At 45.8% G+C, this 14,842-nt stretch overlaps 1 protein-coding gene across 1 annotated transcript in view; it reads left to right on the top strand.

Moving 5' to 3' along the window:
* Window positions 1–14,842, top strand: part of RASGEF1C (RasGEF domain family member 1C) — a 73,058-nt gene that overhangs the window by 39,299 nt on the left and 18,917 nt on the right. Inside the window, exons 2-6 of the mRNA XM_085073636.1 lie at window positions 1,815–1,997; window positions 3,592–3,714; window positions 5,957–6,094; window positions 10,887–11,099; window positions 13,163–13,237. Coding sequence (XP_084929762.1) covers window positions 1,821–1,997; window positions 3,592–3,714; window positions 5,957–6,094; window positions 10,887–11,099; window positions 13,163–13,237 — 726 coding nt within the window. The 5' untranslated portion in view covers window positions 1,815–1,820. The remainder of the gene's footprint in view (window positions 1–1,814; window positions 1,998–3,591; window positions 3,715–5,956; window positions 6,095–10,886; window positions 11,100–13,162; window positions 13,238–14,842) is intronic.

Genomic DNA, 14,842 nt, shown 5'->3' with positions numbered 1-14,842 from the left:
TCCCAGAGTCAGCCCATGTGAGCATCCCAGAAGGAGATAAGGGATCAAACTGCTCCAGCTCCTCCTTTGAAGGATGAAGTCACCCAGGTCCTGCTTGTAGAGCCTGATCTCCCACAGAGCTGGGATTGAGCCCCCAGCCTCTCCCAGGGCTTCACACCCTGCCAGGCTCACAGGAATGATTCCTTCTCCTCCTTGGTGGCCCAGGGTGGCTCTGGGCTGGGGAGATACAGCAGCCTGAGCTGGGGCAGTGGATGGGTTGTGCCAGGCAGAGAAGGGTTTCCTGCAGGAGGGACACGACAAAAGCTGTCCCTGGAGCAGAGGCTGAGCTGTCTGGGTCACTGCACAGCTGCTGGTGCTCGTGAGGGAGAAAGGCAAACTCCACCTCTAAGCCAAATCTGTGGGTCAGCCTTTGAAGTTTTATGGGATAGCAAAGAGGCAGGAAAGCAGAGGGAACAGAACACAGAAAAGGGCAGAGAAATGCATTAAAGCTAAGGTGTGTCTGCTGGCTGTGTGTGCTCTGGCAGTGCTGTCACCATGTCCCTCCCTGTGCCTTCTGCCATGGGAGGTCACTGCTGGCTCAGCAGGGCACAGCCTGCACATCTTGCTTGGCTTTGCTGCTCTTCCCTTATCTCTTTCCCATCCTCCCTTTTATGAGGTAAAATCAAGCATGGAAACAAATAGTCAGGTCACAGAGGGGTCCCTGGCTCTGGATGATGCATTTGCAGACCTGGGAGGGAGCACACACTGTTCTTTTCCCAGTCCATGTCCTATAATGCTGCCCCTAGCCAAGAGAGGAGCAGCTTCCAAGGGGGATTTCTGAGGCAGCTGGAGATGCTTTAAAGGTCTCAGGGCAAAATCTCTCATCCCTCTGCAGCAATTCAAAACCGAAACAACTTTGTTCAACAGGAGGAACATTCAAAGCTGATTGTAAACCACAAAATCAAGATAAAACCTAGAATGCAACCTGAAAAACCCAGACAACTGAAATATAGGGAGCTTGGAACTGGGCTACATGCTCAGAGTCTGCCTGGCCTCCTTTTCAGAAGTGCTGAGGATTCTGCAGCTCTAGTGAAGGCGATGAATGCTCAGGATCTCTTTGAAACATTTATTTAGTACCTAAGTATAGATCTAGGACTGACTAACTTCAGCCTCCAAATATAGTTCAGGTGTCTGCCTTCTCACTCTTCCTCATTTCTCTCTTCCTTGCTATTTAATTTCTTCATCAGCTCCCACATTCTCTCTTCCCTCCAACTCCTTAAATTTTTCCATCCTCTCCCAGCCGACTTCTGCTCTTGTCTCCTCGCTCACTCTGACACCTCTCCTGTCCCACGGGAGCCACAGGGCATTTTCCAAGGTCCATCCCAAGCAAGCTCTAGGTGGCACCCCTTTTCTCTCCTTCTCACCCCAAATTCTCCTTACCTCATTCTCAGGAGGGCAGAGGTTCAAACAAACTCCATCCTATTCAGGAGCCTGCCAAATTCCAGTGCCAGATGTCTCTCCTCTGCTCTCCTGTGTGGGCTTGACCAGAGATGGCAGTGAAAAGGGAATCATCACACTCTGGACTGGGGGGGAGCCCAAAGTAGCTGCCATCACTTTCTGGCCCAAAAGCATGAATCAAAATGTCCATTTTTCCTGTGCTCTCCCCATCACAGGCATGATCTGCCAGTGCCAGCAATGAAAGAGACGTGAAGGTTGTCAAGAAGGGATCATGTTAATTTTGTGACCAGGAAGCTCTCGTTAGTGGCTGTGTGGTTCCAGTCAGCCAGAGGATGTGGCTGTGGGTCTGATGGATGTTGTCCCTGTCTCTGTTGCAGGAAGGCATGCCCCAAACGCTGAGCTCTACCAGTATGTTTACCCCATGTGGCTTCAGCCCTCATCTACATACTTCAAAAGAAGGTGAACAAGGAGGACTGATCTTCCAGGATGGAAACCTTACCTCAGCATCTCTGGATGCTCTAATCCAGCATCTGATACCTACCACTGATTACTACCCTGAAGTAAGCGATTCACAGTATAATAAATGGTTTAATTTTGATGAATTGGGGCAGCGCTTTATGCAAAAGTGCAAATGTGTTAAATTTTGAATTAGGAGGGCTAATTTAAAAGCTGCATACAATTAAAGCTTGGTAAATTGATGCATTGCTTTAAATGCTGTTTCACTGCTCTATAATTGTTCCCATGAAAAAGCAGATCCCAAAGATGATACTGCCTTTAAATAAGAGAACAGGGTAGAGGGGGAGCTGTCGTGGTGATGAATTAGTGATGTAGCAGTTGGAGCACTTCAGAAATAGCAGTGCTTCCCAGAGAGGTTTAGAGGAAAACTGAAGCAAACATTGCCCAAGTCTGAACTGGCATTAAATTAGCTGAATTTCAGTGGCTGCTGAAGCCATCCAGGTTTGTCTGCATGTGCAGAGCATTCCCTTGGTGACAATAGAGACACTTTTTCTGGTGGGTTTATAATTTACCTGGGGGTGTATTCACAACTTTGCAGTCACTGGACAGCATAGTCCAGATCCTAATCCTTGCTCCATCAGTGGAAATTAAGTGTTTCCTCACCAACAGTGTGAGGATCTAAACGGGAAGCAGGTTTATGGTCCTGCAAGCTATTGACTTCACTGGATTTTGCACATCCTCAGTGGAATTCAGACAGAGTTTGACTGGAAGACTTTTAAGTGCTAATATATCTCCATGGAAAGGCTTGTATTTCAAAGCACAGAGGAGCATTGACTTCTGGGTACTTTAGAAGACCGGGAGAGTTATCAATGCAGAGCAGGCAGCATGTTTTAAATTACCCAGAGCTCAGTTTCTGATCAGCTAAAAATAAGTAATAGAGAAGCATCTCAATTAAAAAAAAAAAGCAACAGAAAGGCAATAAAAATAGGTAATGGACAGATCAGGCTGTGAGATTTTCATTAGGCAATGTGTGATATGTAATATTATACCTGCTGCTCAGGGGCATGGCCAGGGCTGGGGGAAAGGAGATAATTCAGGTGCAAGGAGGAGTCAGGATGCAAACAACTGAGGCTTCATGCATGTATTTTAAATTCACTGCTGGAATAATTTGTATAATCCAAGGATTTATCCAGCAGACCTGCTTCCCACAGCTTCACAGATGTGGAACTGCATATGATATGACTTGGCTGATAGAAATGAATTTTGGGGAGTTAATAGAATAAATGAAATATTGCTTAAAATAGGCTGGGTGAGATCTGCAGGGCAGGAGCAAGATGTGGCTGCCATGGGGGTGTCTGCAGCTCCCAGCCCAGTACACCACAGAGATTCCTGCCCATTTAGCTTTACTGGTCTGCAGCATGCTGTCTCCTGTACCTGGGCTTGCTCTTGCACACTGTCTTCACTGGATGTTTGCTCAGGGATTAGGCAACCAAGGGCTGGCAGTGGATGCTGTGGAGGAAGGAGAAGCTGCTGCCTCCTGCACCCAGTGTAACCAGCTCCATATTCAGGGAATTGTTGTCTTTTAGATAAAAATGTCTTCCCAAGTGAAAAAAAAAACCCAAACTGTGAAGTTCAGGGGTTTTACAGCCAATTTACCCCGATGTGACTGCTTACAGTTGGTCTGTCTTTCTCCTGCAGAAAGCCTATATCTTTACATTCCTGCTGAGCTCCAGACTCTTCATCGAACCCCATGAGCTTTTGTCCCGAGTTTGTCACAAGTGCATTGAGCAGCAGCGGCTGGATGACCCCGTGCTGGACAAGGTTAGTTTATCTTTACAGCAGAAAAATGTGAGCTGTTTTCAATGGGTAGAGGATTCTGGGGCTCTGGTGTGTCCTTTGCCTCTCTTTAGATTGAATGAAGCTTTCTCATAAAGGATTTGCCACTGAGATCCTGACATTGAGTCATCCTGCTATCCATGTCTCAGAGCAATGCTTCAGGCAGTAGTCACTTCAAATCTTCTAATTTTCCCTTTCCCCCTGTCTCAGTCTTCCCAGGTGACTTTCCTTAACTTCCTTAAGGCTCTGGTGAAGCCTGCAGGATGCAAGGAGGTAGGACAGAACCCTCACACACTGTCAAGTGCAGATGTCCACACACCACTCTCTCTCCCATTTTTACTCAGTGTCTCTCTGCCCCTTTGCTTTCTTGCTCCTGGCACAGTAAGATTTCCTCCTGGCCTTCCCTTTGAGCACCATGTAACAGGGGGCAGGAGCCCTCCACCCTCCTGCCCTCTGTGCTGCCAAACAGCACCAATGGAGTACCAGGAATGGCCAGGAGCAGCAGTGAGGCCCTGGCAGGTGAACTGAATGAGAAAATCTCATCATTCCCTGATGATTCTCAGCATCAGCCTTTCCAGCTTTGAAACAACGAGTTTAGCATCAAATACTGAGTCACCAATATCCAAACACATGTGCTTGTTTTTGCACAGATAGCTGGTTCCATGATTAATGGGAGTTCTGCCTTCACCATGGAGAGCCATTCTCCAGAATGCTCAGCAAACTCAGATTTGGGTTCTCTGTACAGTCAGTGTTAATAGAAATATCCTTATGGGGTAAACCATGCAAAACAAGTTTTCTACAGTTTTTGGTTCTGTTCTCTAAGTCTATGACAGATACAACTTTTGGACAATTAAAATGTGAGCATTGCAAAGTTTTGCTTCTCATTAAACTTTCAAGAAATGAGAAGCACTGTCTTCTTATGAAGATCTCATATCTGCCTGAAGTGCCTCTGGGTTTTGTAGCAGCACAGAGTTGGTGGGACAGAGCTGATTCTGTGTTCCCCAGAGTAGGGCTGATTTTGAAACTTTGTACACAAGCGACCTCCTGTCCCCTGTCCTGTGACTTACACAAAGTCCTCTCCATCAATTCTTAATGCAGTTTACACAGCTGGAGCAAATGTCTCCCCAGACCTTTGTAGTTTCCAATAAAGCTTTCCCTTTAGCAGCCACCTGCTGGTCTTTGAGCCTGAGCTTAATGCTAGCTGACAGCAGTTATTTTTAGAGCTGTGGTTCACTGAAACCTGTTGTTGGTAGAAGGCTGAAATATGCATTTTAACCACCTTGGTTGAAAAACAAAGAGCTGGGGAGCTTAAGAGTATAATTTTTCCTGATTACAGGGTACAGTTTAGCTGCAGTACGTGGGACGCAGAAGAAGGCTGTTTGTTTCGGTCTGTGTTTTCTGTAAATAAAAATGCAGCTTCTTGTTTAACACCATTTCCTTTTCACACAACGGAAGATGAAAGCTTTGGGAGCAGCTGCACTGGCTGTCTTTTGAGATAACACTAATGCACCAACTGTGCCATTCCCTGCATTTCCCTCCTTGCCCCATCCTGACTATTCCCACTGCCACATCCTCAGATAAATCTACACCAAAAGTGGGCATCAGCTGTGTGTTATGTGAGTGAGTGTCCTTGTCCTATCATGACCTTGAGCTCATGTGGGAAGAGAGCACCATTATCACAGCCCAGGTAAAGTTACAAAAGTGCTGCTGTTTTTTCCATCTTTTCTTCACTGTACATCTGCCACTGGTCACTAAGCAGTTTTTTTCATACAGCCAGAAAGCAAAGGAGGAAAAAACCTCTTTGTTGGTCAAGAAATTCATTCCAGTTTTTCAGAGAAAGATGAAAATGTAGAAGGGTTGTAAGTACAAAAAGGGAAGAACAAATGGTTCAAATCTGCAAAAAAGCCAGATGTTTTTAAAAAAGGCATAAAGGTTGCACCAACAAAATATCCATCCAACTCTGAACAGGCCAATTGCATGTGCAGAATACTTAAATCTGCATGTAAAATAGGCAGTTGTGCATGCACCTGTGTTCTGGTGGTTTTGCATGCCAAAATGTGTTATTTGTGCACCACACTCTCTGTATGCATGTGTGCAGGTTTTGCAGGTGCAATGTAAATGCCTTCTTTGAAAACCTGGCCCCACGTTCAGTGACACACATGGTGGAAAACTTGAATGAGTAAACATGTTTCAATCCCTGTCCATCATTCAATGGTTTCCGTTTCAGGCTCGAATCAGAAAATTTGGACCCAAAATCTTACAGCTGCTGACAGAGTGGACAGAGACATTCCCGTATGACTTTCAGGAAGAGAGGATGATTGGCCATCTGAAAGACATGATTCACAGGATAGCCCCATGTGATGAGGTGAGGATGCCTGACTTGGGATGTTCTGCTGAGATGTTAAATTCATTTTCCCACTTGGTTCCTTCTTCTCCTCCTTTTTCCACATTCTGTTCCTGGATACTCTGAGTTTTGTTCTCCAATAACGGTAAAAACCTGTAGTAGCTTCCCTGAAAGCCACATCTCTCTTTAGGTGCTCCTGGGGGACACATCAGAGTGAGCACTGGCATTTATAGGACAACAATGTTCCCATTTTACAGAAGGAATATATGAAGGCATAGCACAGACTGAATGTGCTGGTGACAATTCAAATAGCAGCAGAGCTGTGATCTCCCAAGTTAGAATCACAGGGTCACAGACTGGTTTGCATTGGAAAGGACCTTAAAGACCATCTTGCTGCACACCCCTGCCATGGGCAGGGACACCTTCCACTGTCCCAGGTTGCTCCAAGCCTCATCCAGCCTGGCTTTGAACACTTCCAAGGGTGAGGCATCCACAGCTTCTCTGGATCCAAGTTCTTACATTTAAAGGAAATACAAATATTAATGAACATGCAGCTTGTCTGGGAGCACAGAAGTGGCAGAAGACAGCAGTGTGTGGCCTGCTGAGCACTCAGACTACATGTCTGTATGGTGCTGGTGTTCCAATCTGTGAGCTCTGTGTGTGGCACAGTGGGTCACAGGGAGTGGAGCCTCTGGGAGACCTGCTTGCAAATTCAGGTGGGTGAACACCACAAATTAATTCAGAAACATTAAAAGGACCACAAAGTTCATGAAAATAACAAGCGAATAATACACATAGAGTCTCTAATTACTTCTAGGTTAACCATGGGATGTGGGAAAATTCAGTTCCAGTGGCTACATCAAGGTCTGGCTTCAAGCCACAGAGGGGTGCAGTCCAGTAGAACAATAAGAACATACCCATGAGTGTGAGAGAGACAGGGGTGGAGAGAGGATAGAACTAGCAGGGCTGCAGCACAACAGAAATGAAATTGGACCCTCCTATGCACATAAAAAATGTCATAAATGGGAACAGCTGCTCTTGGACTGGCACTGTCAGAGAGCTCTAGACTGGCATGGATTGACTGGCTGGGCTGGACAGTCTGTGGGAGAGAAAGGGCAGGAAGGGGGAGATGTGGGACACAGGGATGGAGGTAAAGAAAACAAAAACAACTGAAAAGGAGCCAAAGTGGCTTCAGTTCCATTAACCAGAGCAGTAAAACTCCCTCAAGGAAAAGAGGCAATGGACTTGCTCCTGGCCAGCCAGCAGCACAGGTGCCTTGCAGCCCTTCAGCATCAGAAGTGATGGAAAGCCATACAGACCCACCAAAATGGTGTCCACTGGAAAGGAGGAAGCAGCCCAAAGGGTGGGGAACAGGGGCTTTGCATGTGCTCTTTAACTCTGCCTGGTGCAGAGGCATAAATGCTATAAATCAACTTTCTGCATGGAAAGCAGGGGTTTGTTTGCCTAACCTGGGCAAGCACTGCACACCTTTGCTGTGTACAAATGCTTGTGGGTGCCCTGGGGTGCCTCAGACTACGTTAGTTTCAAATCACTGTTTTTCAGATATTACTAGGCACTGTAATTGCAAGTGATTATGTCTGAGTAAAATCAATAATTAATTTAAGAAACAGCTCGTATCCTCCAAATGCAAATTTCCTTTTTTTTAAGGGACAGCACAGAGGAGTGATGGTGGCTGTTAGTTTTTTGGAAGGAACTTGTTCCCATTGTGAGCCATAGAAATTAAAGACTGAAAGATTTGTGATTTCATCCAGTCCATGTAGGTCAGTGCAGGATTTTCCCCTGCAGTGTGTGCTCCTGTCCTTTGTAGAGTCCACTTTCTAAAGGCTCTGTGATGTGCTTATAGAGGTGTCCATGCTGAGAAGCATTTCTTAGTAAGTGCTGTGATTTGCATTTAGAGTTAGAAATTTTAATTAAAATTTGAGCTCCTAAGCCACCTGCTGAGGCCTGCTGTCTTCAGAGGAACTTTCCTAGTTAAGAACGAAACATTTTCTTTAAATATTAAACAGTAGTATGCTTCTTTTGACTGTTAATGTGGCAGTGAAGTGAAATTGGTTGATAAAGTCCAGCATGCAGCCCCTGTATGGTGGGGGGTCACTTTGTGGAAAGATAATTACCAGTACGTTGGAGGTAATGAACAATGTTGTTTGCAGTTACTGGAGGTAGTTTAAAGAAGGCAGGAAATGCTTTTAGAAGGGCAAAAGCAGGATTTTCTTTTTTCCAAATTTCTCCCCCAATGTGCACAGAAAAGCTTTCTAGGCAAGGATGCACCCAACTGATTTCCAGTGAGTCTCTTCAAGAACTCTGATTTCTGCATAATTGTGTCCTCTAAGTGTCACCCTTTTTTTCATTCTTTTTAGGTGGTTGGTTTGCCTGAGTCTTTGTTTACTGTTGTATATATCTATTTTTTTGTGCTATATTCCATACAAAATGAGGTGAAACTAGATCTCCTGAAAAAGAGATTCAAAGGCTGGCTAATATGCATGTCTTTCAAGCAATTTTATGAGGCTTTTTGGCTTTTCATCCAAACTGAAGAATTTGATACTGCATAGATGTGGCTGGTCCAAGATTTCTCACCCAAACTCCTTTTAGAAAGAGCAGCTGGGTTTCCAGCTAACTCTTTTAGCCAGATCTTTTATATTAATTAGAAGGCTTGGATTTCAGTGCTGTCCCCCCACCCCAAAAAAATTGAAATCCCTGTTTACAAAATATGTTCACAAAATACTGAATATGTCACTGTTTGAGTTTTCACTAAAAAATAACATTGTGTTCACAGAACTTTATAAGCTGTGCTGAGATTTGCAAACACACCTGGATGTAAAATAGAGAAACATTTAGATGGTGGTCAGTATTTTGGGTCCAGAACAGTCTTTGTAAATCAGAAGTGTGACCATCTGTTTGCATGAGGATTTACATGAAGAAGGCCATCAGTAACAGATAAAAACTGAAACAGTGGGTTTTTATTTTCCTCACTCAATTTTCACTCCACCTGTGGGATTTGATTCCAAATACATTGTGTGTTGTCATTCTCCAAGACAAGTCCCTCCTGCCTTCTGGGTACTTGCTTCATTTCAGATTTAACAGCTCTCTTTTGCCAAAAAAAACCAAAAAACAAAACAAAGCCTGACTACATCCTGCTTACCTGATCTGTGTTCCAGCCCAGCTCAAGAGAGCATCTTCCCCAAGTGACAGGAGAGGGTGCTCAGCAACGTGAAACCTTTTGTTAGAAATGCTACATCAAAGTTACAAAGGATTGCAGCAAAAGTTGAAGCACTTGGGATATTCTAAAGGTCTCCAGCCTTTCCTCCCCTGCAGTGAAGACAGAGTAGATGTGAGAAGTTATTCCTCACTGTGAGGTAGGAGAGGGTGCTATCCCTGGTGTGTAGATGGGATTGTGTGCAGGTGAGAAGAACCCAGACTGATTTCTGGTTCCTTGAACACCTAAAACATGAATGCTGTCAGTGCCTAACACTGAAGACCATCCACAGCCTACAAAACTCTGAAGAGGACAGGGACTGTATCTAAATCACAGGATCACTTCCCAAGAGCTCATTTGAGCTGCATGCAGGTTGGAATGTGACACAGGCGTGTGTTGTCCTTTGTGGGGAGGCACAGTCTGGCCAGGTCTGAGGTGATGGTGAGGGCAGCAAGGAAGGTGCTGGGGTGCACATCTGTGCAGGGCAGCTGGGACAGAGGCTCCTGGCCAGCTCTGGCTCCTGCTGACAGATGACAAACTGCTGTCACTGGCAACGTGCTGTTACTAAATGCTGTTTGGATGGGCAGTGAGGAGATAGATGGGGAGCAGCCAAAAGATTGTTCTGCTGTGTGTCTTTGTGCTGGAAGAGGAGCTGGTAGTCCCCAGCCTGCAGAAGTGACTGTGCTCTTTGAAACTGAGCAAGCATCCATTGCACCCATGCTCAGTGCTCCTTTCTCTGGCTGGAAAAGCCCAGGAGACCATGTTCCTCACCAGGGTATACCTCATCCTCTAAGTAAGGCTTTTGCCGAGGACATTCCCAATCAGTCTTTGTCTTTAGACCCCATCCACCAGTTCTGCTATGTCAGTTTTGTGACGTCTGCATCTGTCAGTCATGAAGAGTTGAAGGAATTTCTTTCTGCCCATCCTCCATGGCCAGAAACTCCACTCACTGTCTTTAAAGAGTTGTTCCAGCTCTGAGAACAACCTGGGCAAGTTGGTAATGATCATCCTGCTGAGCACATGGCTGTGCTTGGAATACAATATGAGCTTCCTTCAGGAGCAATTAACATTTGGATATTAAATACTCAGAGCTGCACAATGGTCCAGCCACTCCAGCTGGGTAGCAAGCAGCTGCGTGCTTCTGCTGCATTCAGGTCAAAAGGATGGAGAAAATAGCATCAGAAACATTTCTTATTCCTAATAAATAATAGTTGACAAGGCACCATTAACAGGTAGAGTCCCCAGCCAACACGTAGCTGACATAAAAAATAGGTACCAAGAGCTGCTGTGCTCCAGAAAGCTGCAGTAACTCATGCTGTAGCATTGCCTCTCCTTTGAACCTGCTGTTGGCAGGAATGTGGAGTATCAGTGCCAGCCCAACCCACCAGTCCTGCCTGCCTCTCCTCTCAACTGCAGTCTCTGTGTCCAGAGCACAGAACTGTAATTAGGCCAGCCAGTTATTCTGAAATAGGCTTGTTGGAAATAAAATGGTAACCTGTTGCTGGCTTAGGAGGATTTTGCAGAAAGGAAAATTCTGCACAAAAACACTCCTATGTCAAGTTTTCTGGGTGGCTTATGTTTCTCTCCCTGTCTCTCCAGGCCTATTGGAAAAAGATGAATCAGCTTTTGCAAGCCCTGAATCAGAAGCTTGCAACCCTCAGCCATGGGCAAGAAGGGATTGTCAAGATCAGTTCTGCTGTCTCTGATAAGCTGGTTGCCTTTAAAACTAAACCTCCATCAATTCAGAGAGAAATCCTGAGTGTCTGCAGTGACCCTTACACCCTGGCTCAGCAGCTGACACATGTGGAGCTGGTAAGTGGGAATGGTTCCCAACTTCTGCAGCCAGAGATGTTATTTTAAGCCATCAACTGCTAAGTATTCCAGACATAACCAAAAAATGTCTGCACTGCTGCAGTACACCCCATGCTGTATCAGCACTGCAGCAGGAGGCAGGGTTTGACAGGTTAAGAGATGCTTGGAAAGCAAACTGTGTATCAGTGTCCCTGTTCTTGGAACAGGTCACTGTACTTCAGCTTGCTTATTTGTGAAATGAGAATCCTATCCCAGCAAAGTCAAGTCCCAGGAATGTCACTTCTATAAGGTGCTCAGAGCCCCACTGGCTCTGCAGGTGCTGTTGAAATGGCTGGTCATTGACCCCTTTATAAATTTGGAAGAAATTTTAGCAGTTCAATTCTATTTCTCCAGATACACAAAGCCTCTGAGTTGTCTGATATGGCTTTCATTCCTTCCCTTTGGGATTTTGTGCATGTCAGGGTGTGCAGATACCACCCCCACAAAGTCCTGCTGTTCCCCCTGTGCTGGGCTGCAGTCTGCACCCAAGCAGGCTCTGGTGTGTCAAACTGCAGTGCCAAAATGCTGGCTGTGCTGCTGTGCTGCACACCCTTCTCCCGGGGTCAGGTCCTCCCTGTGGACCTCCTGATGTGCAGAGAACATAAAACATTGCTGCCATCTGCAGATCCCTTGCTGCTCTGGTGCCCTGCTGTTCTCCTGTGGACACTGCTCAGCCTTGAGAGGAGCTCTGGGAAAACAAAACATGAAATGCACTGTGGATTGAAGTGAATATTAGGAAACTAGCCTTTGGAATTCTGAAGATAGTTGATATTCTATTTGTCAAGAAGTGGAATGGTTAGTTTTGAAAACATGCAGCTTTAGCTCTCTTTCCTTTATATAACTTGGGCCAGAGAATAGAAGTCGTTTTGCATGTTTTCTTCTTGCTTTTGTTCTTTTTTCCTTTTCCACAGTACAATTGTCTTTCAAGGGGAGATTCCCTGTAACTGAGGCATCACTGCCTTTTTAAAACAGATGCAGCTAGAGATTTTAATTCCACTGTACTGTAATCAATGCTCTCTACCTTGTCTTTCATTGCTATGTCTGATATGTCAAGTGCTCTGCACTGAAACTCTCTGATGCTTATTTGTTAGTAAGAATTATTTGCTACTTATTCAAAACACGTATTGATTAGTAAGAGCCCTTTACAGTTATCAGTGTTAAGGTGAGAAGCCAAGAAAAAAAGCATAGGAGTAGATGTAAAGTTTTCACTTGAGCAAAATTACCATTTATTTATTGTTTCTTGAGTATTCTATGTTGTGGCTGTAGGAAATCAAAAATACCTCCTCTGAAATACCTTTGTGTCCTACAAACTACTGTATACTGAAAATATTTATTTTTCTAATAAACTTGTTTAAAGGCAATGAAAAGCCTAGCAGGAAGGCCAGTATGTGGTTGGAGCTGCCACGTTTGTTCAGGAGCTGCTGGAGGTGGCCTGTCTTTTACTAAGAGAGACTTGGATACTTTAGTTTTGTTTTGATTAGTGCCTGGGACACTCTCCAGTGTAAGCAAAGCCTTTAATGTGTCGTGTGCATTGTCAGTGCCTTCCTGTGACCCAGAGCCACCAGCCAGGGCAGCACCTGAGGTCAATGGGCAGGGAGCCAGGGCAGAGCCCTGTGTGTGCAATGGATTGCTGAGACACCAGATAACAGCATTATTGCCATTTTAACCGCTGGGAAACAAGGCTGCTGAGCAGTGCTGGACCACAGCAGCTCTGAGGCAGCAGCAAGCACAGAAGTGATGTCTGCTGGCTCCCAGATGGAGCCCTGTGCATCCAGTGCAGTGGAGGGGACCCTTACTGTGGCTTGTCAGTAATGAGACCTATTTATTCTCATTTTCATCTTTCTGATGACATATTTCTAATTATTATTATGAATTTTAATGTCTAGTTAGTTGGCTGTCTACCAGTTCAATGACACCAGTCAGAGCTGACAGAAAATGATGATGTCTTACCAAGAGGAACAGAAGACATTCTGGGGTGTTTTCTCATTTTTCCCTCTCTCTTCCCACTCCCCTACCCTCAACAGGAGAGACTAAGTCACATTGGACCCGAGGAGTTTGTGCAGGCGTTTGTACACAAAGACCCTCTGGATGGCACCAAGGTATGGTTTCTCCACAGACAAAGTATCTCCTGTGACCACAGCTTGCCCAGATGTGATGAGGTCCCCAACAGCAGGACCTGAGTCACAAGCTGAGCAGGGCCAGGCCAGCTGGTGACCTGTATTGTCGTGGCAAGGATGGGACCTGCTGGCAGAGCTCACACTGGCAGGTGACTGCCATTCCTTCCTGCTGAGAAACTGGCCACCACCCTGATGGTGTGCTTTCTGGGTCATTCCTCCCAACCTGCTTTGACTGGGACAGATGGCTGTGGCTGTGCACAGCCAGGGAATGTCTGTGGCTCTGCTGAAGGAGTAAAGCCTGGGGATGTGATGTAATGCCCACAGTGTGTGCCCAGACACCACAGCAGTGAGTCAGTGCGTCATGAATCCACTCTCTACACAATAGCTTTTAACCCAAAGCACCACAGGGAACAGAGTGCCTGATCAGGGTTTCATCCAAAGGCTGTGAAAGCCCCTTGAAGCCTTTCCAGGGATCCCACTGAGGTTTGAAGCAGCATTTCAGTGAGTGCCACAATAAGGAAAGAGCCTTCCTAGCTGGAGAGGGAGAGTCAGAGATTTCACATACTGTCTGAAGAGAAAGGGAGTGGAAAATTCTTGCCCTGAACTGCATGTGGGTTCCCACTGAGATCATACATCAATGTCTGAATTTCCTCATTGGATGCCAAAGGAATCAGGAAGACCTGTGTTTGTAGTGCTGCACAAAGAGCACCAAAATAGCTTGTGATGGTGAAAAGGATGGGTGGATGGATGGATGGATGGATGGATGGATGGATGGATGGATGGATGGATGGATGGATGGATGGAATATGCAACATTGGGCCCTTTCCTTCTCTGCTTGGACTTATGGAAGATTCTGCAGTTTGTTTCAGGATGAGGGAAATGGGCAGAGATGGAGTTCCAGGCATTCTGGGCATTGATCACATTCTTTAGAAAGGAACTCCAAGGCAGCAAAGGTGTGTCAGAAACACAAGACCCCAAAACCAGCCCCAGTGAGAGTTCAGCCACCTGGGCTTCAAGTCAGCCAGGCTGATCAAAGTGGGGGCAGTCTGGAGCTTTTCATCCTGCTCTGTGTGGATGATTTAGAAGAGCTTCTGTGCCAGTATAGCCCAGGGGGAGAGCATTGTACACAGAGTCACAGAATAGTTTAGGTTGGAAAAGACCTCTAAGATCATTGACTCCAACCCTTAACCCAGCACTGCCCAGGCAAACACTAAACCATGTCCCCAGGTGCCACATCCATACATTTTTGAACACTTCCAGGAATGGTAATTCCACCACTTTCCTGGGCAGCCTGTTCCAATGCCTCACTACCATTTCAGTGGAGAAATTTTTCCCAATATCCAATCTAAACCTCTTCTGGCACAACTTGAGGCCATTTCTTCTTGTCCTGCTGCTTGTTACTGGGGAGAAGAGACCAACCCACCCTTCCCTATAACCTCCTTCCATGGAGCTGTAGAGAGCAACGTTTCCCCCTGAACCTCTTTGTCTCCAAGCTGAGCTCCTGCAGCTCCCTCAGCTGCTCCTCATCAGATCTGTACTCCAGCCCCTTCCCCAGCTCTGTCACCCTTCTCTGGACACATCTTTGGA

This window comes from Lichenostomus cassidix, chromosome 13 (genome assembly GCF_008360975.1).
Source record: "Lichenostomus cassidix isolate B80296 chromosome 13, HeHo_3.0, whole genome shotgun sequence".
Classification (NCBI taxonomy): domain Eukaryota; kingdom Metazoa; phylum Chordata; class Aves; order Passeriformes; family Meliphagidae; genus Lichenostomus; species Lichenostomus cassidix.
Note: the sequence above shows the minus strand (reverse complement) of the source record. Positions and strands in the feature narration are given on the sequence as shown.